Source organism: Phascolarctos cinereus, unplaced genomic scaffold (assembly GCF_003287225.1).
Source record: "Phascolarctos cinereus isolate Bilbo 61053 unplaced genomic scaffold, phaCin_HiC Scaffold_1;HRSCAF=81, whole genome shotgun sequence".
Classification (NCBI taxonomy): Eukaryota; Metazoa; Chordata; class Mammalia; order Diprotodontia; family Phascolarctidae; genus Phascolarctos; species Phascolarctos cinereus.
This window is the reverse complement of record NW_027555514.1, coordinates 89241950-89264424: the sequence shown is the minus strand read 5'-3', so window position 1 is coordinate 89264424 and position 22475 is coordinate 89241950. Positions and strand designations below refer to the sequence as shown.

General features: G+C 36.0%; 1 protein-coding gene across 4 annotated transcripts in view; it reads left to right on the top strand.

The window, feature by feature from the left end:
* ACTR3B (actin related protein 3B) overlaps positions 1-22475 on the top strand; it is a 103176-nt gene that overhangs the window by 63356 nt on the left and 17345 nt on the right. For all 4 annotated transcript variants that reach the window (XM_021009617.2, XM_021009618.2, XM_021009616.2 and 1 more), the window contains one exon: positions 4388-4480. In XM_021009617.2, the coding sequence (XP_020865276.1) occupies positions 4388-4480 (93 nt within the window). The remainder of the gene's footprint in view (positions 1-4387; positions 4481-22475) is intronic.

Sequence of the window (22475 nt, the reverse complement as noted above, 5' to 3'; positions counted from 1 at the left end):
CTGCAAAAGGACAATAGTACTTACCTTATAGAATTGCTGGGAAGAACATGCTGAATAAACCTAAAAAAGGCTCTAGAAATGTTATGTTTTTTAAAGAATATGTTACACATGTGTCATAGTTTACGATTTACAGAATGCTTTTACATAGATTATTTTGTGTGATCCTTAACAGCCTTGTGAGATAGGCAGTTCAGGTGTCACCAACAAAGTAATTTTCCTGGAGCGAAGTTGTGATCATGTCATCACCCTCTTCCTCAAATGCCAGTGGCTCCCTGTTACTTCCAGAATCAAATATAAATTCCTCTGTTTGGCACTTAGAGCCAGGTTATGAAAACCTGGCCTCATCCTACCTTTTGTAGTTTATTATATATTATTATTTTGATGTACTCTACAATCCATCTAAACTAGTTTTCTTGCTGTTACTCATGTATGACATTACATTTCCTGTTTCTGTGCCTTGGCATGGGTTGTCCTCAATGCCTGGAATGCTTTCCCTCCTCACAGCTGCCCCTTGGAATCACTGGTTTCTTTTAAGATTCAACTAAAACACCACATTCTGCTTGCGGTCTTTCCTGGACCTCCCAGTAAGTCAGTCTGCTAATCAGTAATTATTAAGTGCTTACCATATACCAAAAACTATGCTAGTTTTTGTGTCTAGTATGCTAGATACAAAGAAAGGCAAAAAACAATTCCTGCCTTCAAAGATTCTAATGGGGGAAACTACATGAAAATAACTAGATACATGTAAGATAGATACAGACTGAATAGAAGACACTCTGAGAGGGCAAGATACCAGAAGCTGGGCTGACTTCTGTAGAAAGTAAGGTTTGAGTTGAATCTTGAGGGACCTCAGGGAAGCTAGAAGGTGAAGGTGATGGGTAGAGAATTTGAGGCATAGAGGACTTCCAAGTACAATGGGGATGGGAGATGTAGTGATATGTTCAAGGAACTGCAATTAGGCCAGCATTACTAAAGAGTAGAGTGCCTAATCATATACTTTGAACATTTATCTATGACTTTTATAAACTTGACTCAGTTCCCTACATATCTTAGAAATGAGACTTTTGTCACAGAAATTTGCTACAAAGATTTTTCTCATTTACTTGTTTTTCTTCTAGTTTTAACTAGAAGGAGAGTTGGCATTGGTTTTGTTTGTTTAAAAACTTTAATGTTTTATAGAATCAAAATTGTCCATTTTACCTTTTGTGATCCTCTCTATTCCTTGTTCGGTCCTGAACTCTTCCCCTGTTCAGATATCTGACTGGTAAGTTCTTCCTGGATTCCCTAATTGTTTAATCAGTGGGAATATAAATCCAAAAAGAAGAGACAGCCTCTGCTCTCAAGCAGCTTTACATTCTAATAGGGGAGATTACACACATAAGATAATTGTAATCAGGGAGGAGCACTTTGGTTCTGAGAAACATAAGGATGGTGAGTAGGACTATTGGAGATTAGATTTACATACCCCATCTAAGAACAAAGGCAAGGTTAATTTGATTTTGGTTCATGCTTCTATAAGAGGGTAGTGTATGGGGAAAGGCAGAGGAAAAGAGATGCAGTAGTAAGGTGAGTAGGCAAGGTTGTGGAGGAGATAACCAGTGAGTAAGATGTGAAGTGAACCGTGGATGAGGTTTGCCTCAACTAGTGGTTCAGGAGAGTGAGTTGCAAGTCAGGACAGAAGGCAGCAGAGCAGAAATTCCTCCAGGGCATGATAGAACATTCCAGCCGTGGGGAAACAGCTTATGTAAAGGCATGAAAGCTGAAGATGGAATGTTGTGTAAAGAGAATAGCAGTTCTGGCCAGTTTAGCTAGAATATAGAATTCTTATTAGAGAATACTATGTGAAAAAATAGTCTGGAGCCAGATTGTGAAGGGCCTTAAATGACAAGAGTTTGTATTTAATCCAGAAGTAGTGGGGAGCCACTAAAGCTTCTTGAGTAGGATAATGGTATGATCAGATCTGTGGTATAGTGTAAAGAACATGGAATTAGAGGGAGACCTGAGTTTGAATCCGAGCTCTGTCACTGACTACCTATGTGACCTTGAGCAAATTGCTTTACCTCTCTGGGCTTCAGTTTCCTCATCTGTAAAATGAAGGGGTTAGACTAGATGACCTTTAAGCTAGTCTCTTCATGTTGTAACATCCTCTGACTATCATTTTGGCAGCTGTGTGGAAAATGGATTAGTTTATGGAGAGATTGGAAGCTGGGGGCCAATTAGGCGACTATTGTAATAGTTTAGGAAAAACCTAGTTTGGTTATAATGTGAGTAGAGAGATTTGAAACACTGTGGGGAGGTGAGATTGGCAAGACTTGGTAGTGAGTATGATGATAGAGTCTTGAGGTTTAGAGAAGAGTTGAAGATCACTCTTGGTTGGAGCCTGGTTGACTAGAAAAATAGTAATGTTGGCAGAAATAGGAAAGTTTGGAGGAGGATTTGGTTTAGGGGAAAAGATGACAAATTTGGTTTTGAATGTATTGAGTTTGAGCTACTTATAAGGCATCTAGTTGGACATGTTCAGAAGGCAATTGGATATTCAGGAATGTAAATAAGGAAAAAGATAAAGGTTGGATATGTAGGTTTGGGAGTTATCTGCTTGAAGATGATAATTGAAATCATGAGAGCTGATAAAATCACCAACAGAGGGTAAAGAGGGAAGAGAACAGGAACCAGGCTAGTATCCTGGAGTACAGTTTTTTGTTTTTGTCTTTGTGTCCCTAGGATCCGTTCTCTAAACCTAACACAGTGCTTCAAATATAATAGGCATTTAATAAAGCTTGTTGATTGATTTTTTAAATTAATTTTTATTTTCAGTTCCAAAGTCTCTCCCACCCTCCATCTCCTCTCCCACTCATTGAGAAGGCAGGAAATACAACACCCATCACATATATGAAGTCATGCAAAACATTTCTGCGTTAGCTATGTTTGGGAACAGGGGAGGGGTATTGGAGGACAAGAAAAAAAAGAGAAAAAATGTTTCAGTTTGCACTCTGAATCTATCAGTTTTCTATCTGGAGCTATATAGCATTTTTTATCATGAGTCTCTTTGGAATTGTGGTGGATTATTGTATTGAAAATAGTTACTAAGTTTACATAGTGGATTATCCTTACAATAATGCTGTTATTGTATAGATTGTTCTTTTAGTTCTGCTTATTTCATTTTGCATCAATTCATATAAATCTTCCCTGATTTTTCAGGGAAAAATAATTTTCATCATTTCTTATAGCATAATAGTATAATAGCATAATAGTATTTCTTATAGCATAATAGTATTCCATCACATTCATATACCATAACTTGTTCAGCCATTCCCCAGTTGATGGGTGTCTTCTCAGTTTCTAATTCTTTGCCACCCGTCAAAATGAGCTATTATAAATATTTTTGTATATATGAGTCCTTTTCCTTTGTCTTTGATCTCTTTAGGTTATAGATATAGTAGTGGTATTACTGGATCGAAAGGTATGCATAGTTTTATAGCTTTTTCTATGTAGTTCCAAATTGCTTTTCAGAATGGTTGGACCAGTTCACAGCTCCGTCAATAACGGTGCATTAGCATACCTGTATTTTCGAATCCTCTCCAGTGTTTGTCATTTTCCTTCCCTGTCATCTTAACCAATTTGATAGGCATGAGGAGGTACTTCATAGTTGTTTTAATGTACATTTCTCTAATTAGGATGTGTGTTTTAGATAATTTTTTCATAATACTATTGATGGCTTTGATTTCTTCCTCTGAAAACTTCCTATTCATGTTCCTTGACCATTTATCAATTGGGAAATGGCTCAAGCTTGTTGATTCATTGATTTGCATTTTACAGATGAGGAAGCAGGGGCTGGGAGAGGTTGTGACTTATCCAGGGATAGAAAGCTACGACATTTCTAAGATAATATTTTGAACTTAAATCTTCTTGATTCCATTTCCGGCACTCTATTCTTTGCTACACACTGCCTGTCTTGATAATACTAATGCTTTTCTATTTAAAAATGCTTCGCTCTAAAAAGAAAAAAAATCCTTAGCCTCTTAGCCTAGTTTTGCACTGGTCTTTCATTGGACACAGTTTTAGTGATTGTTTCATAATATTAATATTCCACAAATGTTAACCATTCAAGTTAGTTACATGTTTTAATTTCTCTTGTTAAGGTGACTCATTACTTATTCATTATTCATTGTTGGTCTGTCTCTCTTATTTCTTTACTAAAATCACACATTTTATCCTTTGAGGAAGACAGCTTTTTATTTATGCTGTTCACATATAATTAGGCTTACTTTGATGTTTCATCCATTACAGCTTCCTAATATAAATTATTGTGCAGTACTTTCCTTGAAAATTTTTTTGTTCTTTTCTCTTTTCTGAAGCAATGTGTAATCTTTCTTATGTTCCTTTTTAGTTTGCTAATCCAGATTTCATGGAGTCCATTTCAGATGTAGTTGATGAAGTTATTCAGAATTGTCCCATTGATGTTCGACGTCCTCTGTATAAGGTAAAACCTACTTGGGTAAGGTGTTTTGGTTTCAGTAGGAAATTTAAAGGCACAAGTTATTAGAATGTTTACATACATAAATGCTGCATATCATTAGGACTGTTAAACTTATATACTACCTAGTTACAATAATTAGCTTGTTTTAAGCCCAGGAGGTGATTTAATTGCCCCTGAGATCCACATATTTCCTTGTTCTTTAGTTTATGGAGTTTATTTTAAGTAGAAAGTTCTAAGTTCAGCCACTATTATTCTGAACTCTAGGTAGGAAAATTCCAAATGGTTAGGCAGATGTTGGGCTCTCCACCTAACTTTATATCTATTTCTAGTTAAGCCTTGGCCTTTTTGAGGTTGACTTTACTGGAAATGTTTGAGAAACAAAACAGCAGATTCTATTACAGTGTCTGTGAATAAATATGTACTGGTAGGGGAAGTTGAGTAAAAAGCCAACTTTTTCAGAGGATTTTTCTTATCCTAGATCTTCTGTTCTGACACACCTTTAGTATGATGACTCTCCTTGACAGATCTATTATCTGCCATAGCTTAGTCCTACCTTTGCTCTTTAGAGATGTGCTGGAATGTCATGCCTGCTCTGTCCTCTGGAATTCACACGCATAGAATCTCCATATCTGGTTCTCCTGAGATAGCTTCTTTCTTTTATATAAAGTTCTCAAGATATCACCACATCTCTTATACAGGGGCTTTGATTTGATTTGATTGCTGTACAGGCCCTGTTTATAATCTATCTTACTTGACTGATTTAGTCAAGAAGTGTTTTTACCTGACAAAGGTAATCACTTACTTTTTAAGTATATTGATTATCAGTGGAGTCACAACCCTTATAATTAAAGAGTGTGATTATTTTTTGGGGGGGAGTGATGTAATAATAATGATAGCTAATGTTTATATAGTACTTTAAGCATTTTACAAATATATCACAAGAACTTTTTTGAGTGCTATTATCCTTGTTTTATAGATGAGAAAAATGGCTAGTAGAAGTTAAGGGACTTGCCTAAGGGTACCCAATCATCTTAATTCATAATTGTAGTGGATATAGTAGATACTGACCCTTCCCATAGGAATTTGTAGTAATCAGAACAATAGAACAATCACCTAACACAGTTCTAACCTATCACATATCTTGGAAATATAAATATATATAAAATTCATTTCCACTATATAGCTAGAAATACTCCTTAGGAAGAATTTGAATGTTTCTGACTCAAGTCCAGCTCTCTATCCACTTCACTGTCTGTTACATTAAATGTAGTCAAAATGAGAAGGACTTTAGTATTTGGAAACTGTCTCCTACAGTAAGTAAGGAACATTTATTTCTATTATTGTTTTGTCTGAAAAGTTGCATTTTAAATTGGATGGATTATACCTGTACAACATGTAACTAAAAGGTAAAAGTAATAATTATGTTTTCTATAATATCCATGTATATTCTAAATATCATTGACTTTTTGAACTTGTGTATTTTTTTTATGGCTTTATAAGCTTTTGCTTACATTAGAACTAGACTGTAATTATTAGTTCCTGTGTTCCTAATTTGAACTTCTTGAGTAAGTCATGTCCTTGCAGTGTTTTTATTTCCTAAATTTCTTTCAGTGTAGAAATTCTTTTAAAAATTATAATAAGAAAATAAGTCAGTGTAATAGTCAAGTGAAATGAGTAAGTCCTGACAGTCAAAGGTTGAGAGTCGGAAGAAAGTGTATTAGTAGATAAGTAGTTCTAGCCATATTTCATGTTTAATGTTTACTGGGGTTGTTCTCATAGCTGCCTAATTTAAACAGAGGTAATAAAGATAACAAATAATATGAGTTGTTCACTCCATACTAAAATTACATGTCAGATCCTATAATTCTTTTGTTCAGCACTTAATTTTAACTATGCTTTCCAACTAGGTGACAAAGGCAATAGACAGAATTTGTGTCATGAGGTTGAAGCATATAGCATTAAAATTTTTTTTCAGTAGTATTCCAAAAGAAATGAAGTTGCCTATCAATGGTTAAATATTGGTCATAAAGATATGCCTTTTCCCCTTAGAACTTTCACTTTATTCACTAGAAAATGCCTTGTGTTATTTATAATATTGTTCCTTTACTCCACAATGTGACAGTATGTCATAAAATCATAGATTTGGAGCTGGAAAGGATTTTACCTAGATTATCTAGTTCAGCCTCCTTATTTTATTGTTGAGGAAACTGAAGCCAGAGAGGTGAAGTAATTTGTTCAGAGTCATACAGCTAGCAGAGTCATAAGTTTTTCCCTCCCCTAGGCAATTGGAGTTAAGTGATTTTCCCAGGGTCACACAGCTAGTGAGTGTCAAGTGTTTGGTCTGAGGCCGGATTTGAACTCAGGTCCTCCGGACTTCAGGGACGGTACTCTATACACTGTGCTACCTAGCTGCCCCAGAGTCATAATTTTAATTAATGTTATTGAACATCTGATTAACTTAATGCATAATTATAGTGGCTATAGTAGACACTGTCCCTTCCCTTGAGGACTTTGCAGTAATGAAAGTGATAGAACAGTCATCTAACACAGTTCTAACCTGTAACATATCATAGGAATATAAACATACATAAAATTCATTTACATCGTACAGAAAGAAATACTTAAGAACTGTTCTGGCATGATGGAATAAATGGAGCTAAGTGGACAAAGTCTTAGGAAACTTCATGAAAAAGGTAAACTTTAAGCGGGGATTTGAAAGTAGGGTTGTAATTTGGCAGAAAGGATTGGAACAGATTTTGAGCCAGAGGTGTACATGTGATGGTAGACCATTTGCCTTGTGTAGAGCAGATTGATCTTGGTATAATAGGAAATAACAGGTAGCTAATGAAGAGTCATTTAGTAGAGAGTCTTGAAACATATGACTGAATTTAGATTTGATACAACAGTAGTAACTCATAATTGAAATATATTGTAGTGTGAGATTGTTTCAGCTTTTGCATTTGTATCTCCAGTGCTTGACAACACAGTAGGTACTTAATAAATACTTGTTGATTGATTTGATGATTCTTAAGACAGATGAAAAAAATTAATGCAAAGAGAGTAAAAGCTTTTAAAAATTTTGGTGTTTTGGGTAAATATGGGCTATTAGTAAAAAACTCCTTTTACTTATTAATGGAATACCAGGGGAATGCTTCTTTCAAACTCAGTTTTGCTGATTGAAAGGGGGAAAGACAAAAACGTTTGTGACTTGCATGTGAAGAACACTTAAGAAAGCAGTCCCCAGAGATAATACACTCATCCAAGGCAAAGACTGAGTCATTACTTTGTTTCCCAGCTCCTCATTTGTTCATGACCAACAGGAAAACTTGGTAATATTCTGATTAAGCACCATAAGCTAGGGTGAGTTCTTTTACTGAGGGGACTCCATCATGAACCAAGGAAGGTGGGTCAAAGGAGACTTTAGAGCCTAGTAAAAGAAAGACTGTAACTCTCTGCACTGCCACATGATGCCTGGGAAGTAGAGACCCTTAAGAGTCTCGCCAAGGCAGCAGAACCAGAGGAACTGTTAAAAAATCCAAGGCTATGCCTTTTGTGGAAGAGCACAGCATTAGCCTGGCAGCAGAGAGGCTCACTTCAGCAGTAGAGTGGCATGGCCCTGCAGCACCAGAACAGTCTGACTCCACTACAAAGCAGCCACTACAGCAAAGTGACTGGTCCAGTGCAGACCCATACCTGTCAGGGAACTTGGTGAGCGTTGTCTTTAAGAACATTGAGACTGGCAGTGCTGAGGTCCTGAGGAGCCTTAGCTACGTGTATTTCTTGTACCCTATTGCCGTGATGCTTGCTTTGTATTCACTTTCCCTCATAGCGTATTCTTTGGTAGATAAGTACACCCTGGGCATATAAGTGGAATGTTGTATAATTATTGTTTTTGCTTTGCCTTTTGAATTAATGCTTTTGTTAAGAGTTTATGAGTCATCTGGGGGATTTGTTAGTGGTAAACACAGTGGTGGGGGTTCAGGAGCTATGCCATTTACAAGGGTTACCCCTAGATCCCTGAGGGTAGTTGTAGCACCCACCCCTCCAGGAAGTCCTCCTTTCTGGTATGAATGCAAGTTGGGGAAATGAGGAAGCACTGAGAGACGTAAAGAGTAAAGGGGGCAGGGTACCCTCTATACTTATATTACCATAGATAAGTTGTAGAAATCTACTTAGAGCAGAGTTTGAAATTGCTCTCTCAACTGTTTCATTATAGTGGTAGTGATGATACTTTGTTGTCTACAGACTGTAGAAACTACTGGGGATCTCTTACTCGCTAAATCCAGGGATCTTGTTTTAGGCCTAATTCTTTGTGAACTTTCTTTTACATTTAGTATTATTGATTTCCCCCCTTCTTCAAAGTTTCTCCATTGGACTTTTGTGATGCTGTACTCTCCTAGATCTCCACTTACTTCTCTGACTGCTCCTTCATCACCTCTGCATGTATTTCTTTTTTCTCCTCCTATTATTCTGTTCTCAAACTTCTCTCTCTACACTGTTCTTTGGTCACCTGACCCACTCCCATTGCTTCAAACATCACCAACATTTTTCTGTAGTCTTGATGTCTTTTCTGAGCTTCCAACTCTATGTTATGTACTTCCAACTGAAATGCCTCAACACCTCAGAGTCAACATATTAAACTCATGATCTTCTAAATCTTGTTCTTATGTCTCTCAGTGACACCATTGTCCCCTCTGCCACCCAAGCTTGAAACCTTTGTGTCATTTTTGACTCTTCCCTGACTCTCATGTCTAATGAATTGCTAAATCTCATTTACTGTACCTCTGCAGTATTTCTCATATTTGTTTCCTTAATTTTTAGTAAAGTTCATTTTAATTGTACTTTAAGATGTGTGAATACCTTATTGCTCCAATGGTACTAGCCTTCTTAATGTTCCATTTCCCAACTCTGTGCATTTTATTGGCTCAAGGTTCTAACAGAAACATTTCAATTTATGGTGACCATGGAATCTGGAAAGCTAGGGAAGAAGAGGAACTTTGTTTCTGTGAATCCTTGATCTTATAAGTAATTGTAGAGTAGTTATAATTATACTGAATGGAAGGTAGATGGCACTATGTATCTGCCAAACTAAGATGATTTGAGTCCGTTAGAATGAAAGTAAGATTGGAATCATTAATGTTTAACTGATATTTAATATTGTACTGATTATTGGAATTCTTTTTATCTTTAAGCGTTTGTATCTTATTAGATATTAATTTCTATCATACTGATCAAATGCTTTTAAAAACTAAACTCAATAATAGTGTTAAGTATAGTTTGCATTTTATTATATCTGTTGAATATAAGATCTCCGGTGTAGTGCTTTTATTGGAAATGATCCTTATGGTACAAAAATTATTTCACTTTGTCTTTCAATTTCCTATTCAAAGTAGCTATTATTGGAATATCTATTTCCATTTTTACAAATAGAGAAATTGACATGGAGTATATTCACACAGTAAATCAAGCTTCTGAGTCTTAAGCATGACTGGGTAGCATTGGTGTAATGGAAAGAATACAGGTTTCATAGGAGATCTGAGTTTGAATTCTGTCTCTGATACTTATCAGCTTGAAGAGATTGTATAACGTCTCTGAGCTTGAGTTTTCTCATCTTTAAAAAATGGATAAATAATATGTCTGGTACCCATCCCATAGGCTTTTTATGAGAATTGAAAGAGATAATATGTGTAAGGTACTTTATAAACCTTAAAGTACACTATTTAGAACAATAATAACATTGTTATTGTTCTGAGTCTCAGGCTCTTAAATTACCTTAATATTACCTCTAAGGACTTAGTATATCACATGGAATATCTGTTTCAACAAATGTATGTTATGTGCCTTCTGTGTGTAAAGCATTAGAGTATTTTAATTATTCATTACTGGATTATTGGCTTGCGTGAGATTACTTTTTAGTAAATCAAATTAATCTTGTGTAAATTATAATTTATCCTCTCTAATGCTTTCTACTAATTCATAGAAGTTAATATTAGGAAGATTTAAACTTTCACCCTGTTTAATGGCCTGTATTAACAAAAGTACTCAAAGAACACCCTTTCACCTGTCATATCCTAAGATTTCAGTAATAGACCAGCTAATTGATAACAATGACATCTTATAGCTTTTAAGGATACATAGAGAGTAAATTGAAAAGCCAGGATTTAAGTTGAAGCCTTTTAACTTCTAATCTAATATTTTCTCCTCTACAATAACTCATATGTTCTTTAAAGTTTGCATATTTCTTTTACAAAAGTTAATTCATTTTATCCTCATAACAACCCTGTGAGGTAGGTACTATTTTTTTTTTAAATAGATGAGCAAATTGAGATGGAAGCAGTAGACAAGCATTTATTAAGTATCTATTATGTGCCAGGTACTGTGCTAAGTACTTTACAAATATTATCTCATTTTATGCTCACAACAACCCTTGGAGGTAGTCGTTAGTATGATCCCCATTTTACAGATGAGGAAACTGAGGCCAAATGACTTGCCCAGGGTTACAGAGCTCATAAATATCTTTGACTGGATTTGAACTCAGGTCTTACAGGACCTGCACTCTGTCCATAATGCTGCCTAGCTTAACCTCTTAGAGAGGTTAAGTGACTTATCCAGGGTCACACTAGGAAGCTAGAAAGAATGAATTACATTTTGGACTTGTACCTGAGCTAGCATTCTAGCCATATAACACAGAGTTTGGATTCCTGTAGCTTTTCTATTTTCTACTGTTTGCAAACTCTTGAACCAAATTGAAATGTTCAAATAATTTTTTTCACCTATCCTTTTAAGTTTTGTTCTTAAAACAGTGGTGTGAACAGCAGTGGTGGGGAACACACTTGTAATTTCAGCTTCTGAGGAGGCTAAATCTGATGGGTAGTTTGAGCTTGGGAATTCTGAACTGTAGTGTGCTAAGTGTCTGTACTAAATCTGGCACCAATAGTGTGAGCTGTGGGAATAGGGGGCCACTAGGCTGTATGAGTAGGGGTGAATTGACCCAGATTGTAAATGGGGCAAGTTAAAGCTTCTTTTGCTTATCAGGAGTGGAATCAAGCCCATTAATTGCCTGGGCAAGATAAGGAGACCCAGTCTATAAAAGGTATGTCATTGCTTACTTCATCAATAAGCATCTTCCTCTTATTTTAGTCACCTATTAATCTGCCTCAGCTTGTGCTTTCTTTTGTTTTCCTTTTTTTTCCCCTTAGTTTCTTTAGTCCAGCTAAGAGAGTGTCTGTTTCCCACATTAGGTCCTGTGTTTACTTAATGCTAATTTCTGTATTTTCCTGAACAAAGTTTAAGTTGTTTTATCCTTCTCAACCCATTTTAACCATCTTCTCTTCTAAGAATATTTTCCTAGTTCCTACCCTTTAGAGCTTGAGTGGACCTTGGAGATCATCGGTCATATAGGTAGTGAGTGGAAGAACTAGAGTTTGAAACCAGCTTTTTTTTGACTCCAAATCAAATTCTCTACAAGCATTACCAAGCTGCTTCTGGTTAATTATAAAGGCTCTGTGCAGAAATATTTGTGGATTTAGCCAAAATCAAGAAGCCGGTTTCTTGTCTTTCTGTGTCATTTCATTCCTGGCCGTGAGTTTTCACTTTGGATTTCTTTTTGGTGGGGAGAAGGCAACATAAGGGATCAGTGACAGCTGTACTTTGTGATCTTCCTGTGTTAGACAATAACCCTTAGAATTTAGGAATTATACTCTTTAAATGAAATGTATTTTGGTACTATTTAGTACCATACATATACTTTTAAAGTTGGTAAAAGAACCTTGTTCTCTTGAGTTCTAGTTAGGCATATTCAATAACTGATCAAATTTTTTTCTGTCCTATTTTTCCTATTTAGAATCCTATTTGTGATCCGTATATGTCAGATAACTGAGAAGAGATCAAAGGGGCTTATGTTTCTGGCATTCCATAGTTTTCAGTTCATTAAATCAGTTAATCAACAAACATTTATGAAGTCAGTCAGTAAAACATTTATTTAGTGTCTCTTACTTGACTGGAACTGTGCTAAGCACTGGAGATAAAAAGAAAGGCAGAAGACAGTCCTTGCTTTCAAGGAGCCCTCATTCTAATGTGGGAGACTACATGGACATAACTATGTACAAACAAGTTATATGTAAGATAAATTGGAAATAATCAAAAATGGGAAGGTATTAAGAGGAGGACTAGGAAAGACCATGTGGAATGTAGAATTTTAGCTGGGACTTGAAAAAAGCCAAGGAAGCCAGGAGGCTGGTACTGTGATACCCTGGGATACAAAGAAAGGCAAAAACAATCCCTGTCCTCCAGGAACTTACATACTAATAGGGGAGATAACATGTAAATAAGTAGGAGCACATACAGTAGTTAGAGTAGATAGAAGGTAATCTGAGAGGGGGAATGCATCAGTGGCTGGGGGTATTGGGAGGGCCTCTTGCAATTTAAGTGAGTAGTGAGAGAGTCCTGAAGCAGAGATGAGGAGGAGAGCGTTCCAGGAACAATGGACAGGCAAGACAAAGGCAGGAGAAAGGAGAAATGGCGTTTTGTGTTTGAGGAACAGCAAGTAGACTGGTTTCATTGGATTATAGAGTCCGTGGAGGGGAGCAAAGTGTGAGAATCATGAAGAAGTAAGAAGAGACTAGCTTGTGTGTCTGCTGTGAAGGTGATATGCCACATGGTATCATTATCACCCTTTTAATTTTGAAATGTAGTTAACTTTAATAAGCATTTCTTGAGCTCCTGCTATATGCAGAACTCTATGCTAGAAGCTGTGGTATATAACATAAGTAAGACATGCCCCCATGAAGCTTCCCATTCATTAGGGGAGAGCCATGATTCCCTTATTAGGCATAGATGCTAAAGCAGTCAAAAACAGAAAACAAGACCCAGGACAAAACCATGATATTTTCTGTAAGCAAAGTGAGTATCCATCATTTGAGGGAACAATGAAAAACCTTTGAATGTAATAGTGTGGTATTGGGCAGTAAGAAATGATACATGTGAGGAATTCAGGGAAATGTGACAGTATTTGTATGAACTGCTGAAGAATGAAATAATCAGAACCAATGAAACAGTACATACACAATAACAACAGTGTAAGTGAAAAGATTGTTAAGAGGAAATTGGAAAAATCAATTAAGCTTGTAGAAAACAATGAGTCAGCAAGCATTTGCATATTTTCTATGTTCCAAGAACTGTGCAAAGCGCTAGGGATACAAAAAAAGGCAGAGTCCCTTTCACAGTCTAATGAGAGAGGCAGCATGCACACAGCATGTACGAACAGTATATGTACAGGATAAACGGGAAGGAATCAAAAGAGGTAAGGCACTAGAATTAAGAAGGCTTACTAAAGGCTTCCTGTAGATTTTAGCTAAGACTTGAGGGAAGCCAGGAGGCAAAGATGTCTAGGAGCAGCTAGGTGACACAGTAGGTAGAACTCTGGGTCTGGAATTAGGAAGACCTCAATTCAAATATGACCTTAGACACTTAGTAGCTATATGACCTTGGACAAATCACTTAACCTCTGTTTGTCTCAGTTTCTTCATCTGTAATATGGTAAGAATAATAGCATCTGCCTCCCAGGGTTGTGGTGAGTCTCAAATGAGATAATATTTGTAAAGTGCTTAGCACATTGCCTGGTGCACAGTAGGAGCTATATAAATGCTTTGTTGTTATTATATAAGGAGGGAGAGCATTCTCCCTGTGTGATAAGGTGCATAGGGGCCAGCCAGTGAAAAGGCATGGAGTGGGAAGATGGGGTATCTTGCTTGAGGAGCATCAAGGAGATCAGTGTCACTGGATCACAGAGTATGTAGAAGTGAATAAAGTATAAGAAAATTGGAAAGGTGGAAGGAGGGGACAGGTAGTGAATGATTTTGAATGCCAGAAAAAGGGGTGATATGGTCAAACCTGTACTTTAGGGGAATCTCTTTGATAGTTGAATGGAGGATAGACTGGAGTAGAAATTCTAGTAGGGAGATGAACCAACAGGTAATTGTAGTAGTCCAGACATGAGGTGAAGAGAGCCTGCACCAGGGTGGTGGCACTTCTCTCAGAGAAGAGAAATGGGAGTATTTGAGAGATGTAATAAAAGTAAGATTGTCAGGCCTTGGCAACAGATTGGATATTGAGGTTGAGAGAATGAGGAGTTGAAGATGACACGGCAATTATGAGACTGGGTGGCTGGGAGAATTTGGTGGTACCCACAGCAGTACTAGGAAGAGAGGAGAGTTTTGGGACAAAGAATAAAGAATTCGGTTTTATACAGTTCGAGATTAAGATATCTGTGATATCCACTTTGATATATCCTGTAGGCAGTTGAAGAAGGGATATTGGAGGCCAGCGGAGAGATTAGGGCTGGTTAAATAGATTTGAGAATCATCAGCATAGATAATTGAATCTAAGGAAGCTGATAAGAGAGAGAAGAAAAGAGAGCCCAAATAAGGAAATATACCTCCCTACTTATAGCTGGAAGGTAAGAAGACCAATAGGATAGAATATTTTATATCTTTTCAGATATAGTTTCTATGTTAGATATTTTTGCTTAATGGTTTTTCTTTGTCACAAGGAAGGTGTCAGTTTGTAGGAAAAGGTTAAGATAAGGACAGGACCTGTGGTTTCATTGATACAGAGAACGCCTGGAGTTAGAAACTCTCTTTACCAATGTAGGTCAGCAGTTGCTTAGAGCAGTGCTTCTTAAACTGTGGGTTGTGACCCCATTGCAAAACTGGTGGGGGTCGTGAAAAATTTGGCAACAATAAAAGGTTTCTGAACATGCAATGACCAAAAATTAATTCAAAACCAAACATGTAATGAATCTGAGGTGTTTCTGGCAGTGCTTGCCTGTGTTGCATCATGCACCTTCACTGCAGCCTTGGTTCTGAACACACAGTGTGTGCACTTTGCACTGCGCTTGCCGTCACTCCATTCAACACCAACAAATGCTGCCAGAAATACCTCGGCTTAGATTCAACACTATTGTTGTGAATTGCAATGTTTTTACTGTATGTACAAAATCATTAAATCAGTTTTGGCTTGGGATTAGGATAGAATTTCGAACAATTTCTGAAATGGCGCTAAACATAGTTCTGCCATTTTGTACTACATATTTATGGGAAGCAGTACCTCAGCATTGACATTTACAAAATTAAAATATCAGTCAGCTTTGAAAAACGTTGATGATGCTCTACGTCCTGCAGTATCAAATATTCCGCCAAGATTTAATCTTTATGTAAAAGTAAACAAGCACATCCATCTCATTAGTATGCATATTTGCTTTTGTCTTTAATAAATGGTGAAATTATATGTATAACAAAGAATTGTTTTAAAATAAATTTCTTTATGAGTTATTATCAGTAAATGTTTGATTTGTATACTTTTTTATATACCTATATACCCGGTGTTGTATAAAAATTTCTCAGGCAAAAAGGGGTTGTGAGTAGAAAAAGTTTAAGAAGCTCTGGCCTAGAGCACTGATCAGTTAAGTGTTCTGCCTCTGTTCACATAGGTAGTATTTGTTTAAGGCAAAACTTGAGCCCAGGTCTTCTTGACTCTGAGACCAGCTTACTGTCCGTTATGCTTTATGGCTTCTTTCTTTCTGAATTGGTGGGTTGGGAAGTAACTGTGATGTAAAGACAAAAGGCATCCATAAAACCTTTTTTTTTTAAAAGGTGCTTTCACATGTATTATCTCATTTTATAAAATAATCCTGTGTGGTTTGGAAGAAGTTTGCTCTTAATTTGGCAAATAAAGAAAATAAGACACAGAGAGGTTGTGACTTGCCCAAGAAACAGATTCCAGGTCTTTTTATATAGTTTATTTTTAAAGAGCATATTAGTTTTATTAAAACAATAGCATAAATTTCTCTTTTAAAAAATATTTTCTTGCATACTTTTTTGAAATTTGTTGTTGGTATTATTTTATATACTCATAATATTTGTTTTGATTTTTGCCTTCAGTCTACATTACTTCATGTAATTCTTTCTCTGTTTTTTTATATTCTAAATATTTTAAATTTGTTATAATAAAATATACCATTTGGTTGATATATCAGCATTTATTTAGCCATTCCTCAATCATTAGACATTTGGATTACATTTGTTTTGTCAGTACAGAATTAGGCTGCCATGTATATTTTTGTACAGATAAGTCTTCCCCCCACTTTTTACTAATATCTTTAGAGTTTATATAGTTTTAGTAGTAGGATCACTAAATAAAAGGATCCCGATTCTTGTTGTATTTCTTATTCCCAAAAAAAGATTGCTTCTAGGGTTTGGTTCAAGTTAACAGATCCTCGGGTAACTTGGATACTGGAAATGGCACTTGGCCTGATGAAAAGTTCATTTTGAATCATATAATGAAACCGTTGTCTATTAAAGATACTTCTTTTTCCTTGATGGATTTAGGTCCATTTAAGAAGTATTTACATGTATCCCTTCCACATGGTGGGGGTAAAGGGTACGGCATCCTCACAGTCTAGAAAATCCATGTAAAATTTTTTGGCCCTCCCTTTGTATCAGAGAAGAATTCTGAATTTTTTCTTTCTTTCTTTCTTTCTTTTTTTTAAAATGAGGTGTTTATAATACCTTATTGTAAAATTTGGGTTAAGTATTTGGTTATAGGCTCTGTGTCATCCGTATTCATGTCCATGCAAAACTCCTCAAAAATTCTTATTTAATTTCTTATGCCAACTTGAGATATATCAAAACCATGATGGGGAAAGCTGTGATGTGGGAGAGATAACTGTATTTAGTTTTACAGTTCAGCTAACTTTTACTTCTTTTCTATAGTGCTCTTCCTCTGTACTCTGGGCTAATAAGTGGAGGCTTCTGAATCTGAATTGTGCAAGGAGTGTAGTAATATTACTACTAATAGTGTGGAAGCCATAATAAACTCCTTACTCTGTTCCTCTTCTGGTTTCTCACGTGTTCAAAAACAAGGGAGTGGTGTTTGTAAGTCTCTACAGAGAAGTGCTTTCTATGACAGAGAGAATGAATGAAAGAACATTTAATTAAGCATTTACTATGGGCAAAGAACTGTGGATATGAATAGAAATATGGTGAAGGTCCTGACTATCAAAGAGCTCACACTGTAATGGGAAGCACACTGTAGAAGAGGTCCCGGATACAAGTTAAATGGAAAGCTCCTGTGGCCCATAAAGGGCAGCAGCAAAGCAGATGGTAATGCGTCTTCTTTAAAATTGTTTCCACTGGTAAAATCCTATCTGTTTCTGATGTTGAATTATTTCACAGTGCTTTGGTGTCAAGATTTTCTTTTTTTGGGGGGGAGAGAGAGAGAGAGAGAGAGAGAGAGAGAGAGAGAGAGAGAGTGTGTGTGTGTGTGTGTGTGTGTGTGTGTGTGTGTTCAGTAGCTGTAGTTGCTTGAGGAGGTGGGAACAGATGTAGCTACCAGGTCACATCTCCATAGAGTTTGCCCCTCTGACTGTGGGGAATGAACTGGAAGCAGGGCTAGTGGTCTGGGGAACACTGCTGTTCCCCCAGGCTTTTGGGTTTTGTCTGTCTCCATTGAGCAATTTGGAAATGTTGTTGACTGTTGTTAAATTTCTGTGAATCTTTGAGAAACATCACATGCTTATAATTTCTCTGGCTGGCCTGCTTAAGTAATTATAAAATTGAGCTTATTAGGTTATAAACTAATAATTGCTTCATATGGGAGCTATAAAGTTTTCCTGTGTTCTGTAATTACTAGTTACTTTCTTTGCTTGGACCAGTGCTCTTACATATATGTACTTTTGGTCACAAGGGGGACTGGAAACAGGTTTCAGATTGCATAAATCAATGCAAATCAAACAGTTGTAAAATGTAAGTTGTGTTGATGGTGTCATTAGTATTATCACTTTTATGAAAAATAGCCAATATTTTTCATCAAAGTGTTGAACAGTATAATCATACCCTACTGAAATATCCATTGCCAGATGGACCTGTTTGAACAATTTTTGTAGCAGCAAATCTCAAAGTTGATTTTAATAGCCTTTTTATTTCATCCCTGCACTTTTCAGAGATGTCAATGATGTCAAATTGTGTAGAGATTTCCTGTTATGACAATCTGAGAGTGGTTATTAAAACTTCATTCATGGTTATAAGATCAAAATTGAAAATAAAATACCCATACATGAAATAGTAATGCTCATATTCGTTATCTATGATCACTTCAGTAATAATACTACTTTAATCCTTTATAATTTTAAAGCACTTTCATATGTATTATTTTAAAATTTCCTAGTGGTTTAAATACAATTCATGTTTTTGAGTAGTATATCATTTCAGTTTAAGTGTTTGCTTACTTTTTGATAATCTTCTGGTTTAAGTGAAAAATTGTTTTTTTATTTTCAGGGTTTGTATTTGCTTTTAACTTGATGTGGCAAATGAGACTGTTTTTAATGAATTGGATGAGCCTCTGATTATGTAACTTGCTGACTTGTAAAATAAATGCTTTCTGGCCAAATATTTTACTGATTAAATAGTTATTTGAATGTTACTAGATTTCAAATCAGAATCTTCAGTAGATTTGTTAGAGGGATTAACATTAGGTATTGAGAAAATATTTTTTAATAGGACTATTAATGGACTTCAGTACTATGATTTGAAAAATTTACTGATTGTACCAATTTTACATGATGGCAAATCACTTTACTTACTGTTGAAATTAAATTACTTTTAGAATAAAGTACATTGGGATTTTTTCCCCATTTTTTAATGATAGATGTTTTGACTGTTTTCAAACAGAAATAAAGGAGCTTTGTCTTCTTCATGCTTGAAAATAATCAGTTAAGTAGATACTTATTGCAGAAAGGGATATAAAAGAAATAGAACAGATAGGTCCCATTCTTCAGGATCATTTCATTGTGAATGAAATCAGTATTGGTGGGGTTCCATTTATAGGAGGTTCTACTATATTGTTTTAATCCTGATTCAGTGGTCTTAGGAAATAAATTTGTTTCTTTTTTAGAACTGGGATTGTAGATGATTTGGAAGGGGGGCGTAAGTTGGTTAGGGTAGGCATCCTTTTCCCAATTAGTAAAATGATCTAAATCTGTGATTTAGAAGGAAAAGGAAGTTTAAAGATCATCTAGTTCAACATCATTTTACAGATGAAGAAATCGAAGCCCAGAGAATCTAAGGTGATTTGCCCAAGATCATCTATGTAGTGAGTGACAGAGCTAGTAGTATTTGAATGCAGATCTTCTGACTCCAAATCTAGCACTCTTTAGATTTGATTCAGTTCTCAGTGACTTTTTCTCTCTGTTTTTGTTATTGATTTACAGTTCAAGGTGCTAATACAAACTATAGATTTGGTAGGTTTTGAGAGCTGGAAAAGGCCAGTGTAGCTGGGAAGACTTTATGGCAAAGTTGGTTTTGAGCCAGGCCTTAAAAAGAAGCATTCTGCTGAATTGCTTGTTTTTTTCTTTCCCTTAAAAAGACAATCAATACAGAGTGGTCAAAGGCAGGGATGCAGGAAGGAGCATTCCATATGATTAGTAATGAGAACAACTGGGGTAGAATACAAGAGTTATGGTAATCATGAGATAAGAGTTTGTATAGATAAGACAGAAGGCCCTGAATATGAGGCTAGAGAATTTGTCCCCTTACTAATGAGCAACTGAAAGCTCATATATATTATTGGAATAGTGTCATGTTAAGAGTTTGTACGTTTATGTAAATCTGTTACTACCTGACATAATTAGAACACAAATTTCACCAAATTCTATGATTGATAATCTTGTCCTCAGTATTTATATTACTGTCAGAACAGTTGGACCATTGACTTATCCCATTGAATTTTCAGTCTCATTTAGCCATTTGTGGTCCTGTGGATTCTAGTCTACACATGTAATGGTCTGTGTGACTTACTGATGGATCTCTTCATGAAGTAAGCTATCCTCACTGTGTCTTCTATGCCTGCCTTTCTTCATAGCTCTTCACCATGATTTGTATAGTAAGATTTCTGCACATAATTCTTTCCAGTTTGGTTTCGGAATAACAATTTTGATTTGTAAATTAGCCTGGCAGCACTGTGGAGTCGAACATGTCTGCCCTGTATTTCATTGGTACCTCATCATTTGTCTAGCCATCAGTACTGATGTTTTGTAAGATCAATAATCTTACGTCAAGTAACAAGAGATTCCAGTGAATAAATTTCACCGTTGCATGTGGCTAAAACTAATGCAGGTCATTTTGCATCTCTTGGTCCATTCTAGAGAGTCAGTATGGTACAGTGGAAAGAGAGCTGGAGGTGGAATCAGAGAACCTGGGTCTGTTTCTGAGTTCACCACTTACAACCTATACGCCCTTGAGTAAACTATTTCCCTTTGCAGGACTTCAGTTTCTTCATCTGTAAAATGAAGAGATTGAATTAGGTGGCTTTCAAAGTTGTCCTTCCTCTCCCCCCAACTCCAAATCCTATTGAAGTTGGTGACCAAGTTACACATTCTAATATTTCCTTGATCTCCAAGCTATCTGCATGTATTGCATCTTCTGAACATTGCTATTGCTTATATATTTTATTTTATGAAGGTTAGTTTATAAATTGGTTAGTAAAAATAATCTTTGTAATTGCTGTAGCTTTTCTTGAAATTCCAGAACAGCATTTGTAGATAAAATATTAAAACACAAAAAGCAAAATGTGTGAGCTATTTTCCATTGATCTTGACTGTGTTTTTCCAAACAGGGTGTTGAAATTATGTTTTTAAGGTATTTGCAAGTGAATTGATGGAGGTTGTAATTTTTAAAATAACTCAATAACATAAGCACTTCTTAAAGGGAAGGACATTTCAGGCATGGATCAAGTAGATTAAACACTAGGCAATATTACAGGAGAAATGATGGAGTATAAGAAAGACTAAAGGAAAGAAGGGAAAAAGCCACTTTGCCTACTTATTTGTAATATTATCTTGCAAGAAAATAGATTTTGTCTTCTAAATATATCATTGGGGGCATTTTGAATGCTTCCTGAAATTATTATTTTATTGTGACCAATGATTGTTGGAAGAGTTATTTTGATAATTACACAGGATGTCCTAAAAGTCTTAGTACAATTTTAAGCTTTAATAGCTAAAGTTTTAAGTCTTAATAGCTTAAAAATGCACTAAAGCTTTTGGGACACCATGTATAATTTTGCTTGTAGGCTTCATATGCTCCTGTGGCTTATTATTTACTAAAAGCTCTTTGCTATAGGAAAGAAAAATAGCAGTGAGAGTAGATCTAGTATGGAAATAGCTTAGTGGGGTTAAAAAAAAAGCATTGGATTTAAGTGGAATGAGAAACTGCAGGATATATTTTGAGTATGATGATTGTACTGTAAACAATTTGATTGTAGTGTAAAGTATGTGAAAATGAGTAGAGTGAGATAAGGCTAGAAAGAGTGATACTAGGGGCAGCTAGGTGGCGCAGTGGATAGAGCACTGGCCCTGAAGTCAGGAGGACCTGAGTTCAAATCCAGCCTCAGACCAAACACTTGACACTTAACTAGCTGTGTGACCCTAGGCAAGTCACTTAACCCCAATTGCCTAAAACCAAAACAAACAAACAAAAAATAAGTAAAAGAGTGATACTCCTGATAACTTTATATGAAGCTAAAGGGTTTTAACTTCATTTGATGTAGGTAATTAGGAGTCAGTGATAGTTTTTAAGTAGTGGAATGATATGGCCAGAGCTTCTATTTATTGTTTTTTGTTTCTGTCTTTTGGAGCTATATAGAATAACTTTAATCCCTTTCCCACATGGCAGGCCTTCACATATTTCAAGTTAGCAGTTTTGTTCCCTTATTACTCCCTGCCCATCCTCTTCATCCTTTACATTCTCTCAATTCACTTCAGTTCACCAGTATCCCTCTTAAAATTGTGACACTTCAAATGAAAACAAATATTCCTAATGTCATCTAACCAGTTCATATTACAATGAGCCACTGCATTCTTTAGGCTTGGATCCTGGAAATTTACTCTGAACTAAACTGATATACCACCAACAGATATTCTCATTGTCTGTCTGTCTCTCTCTCT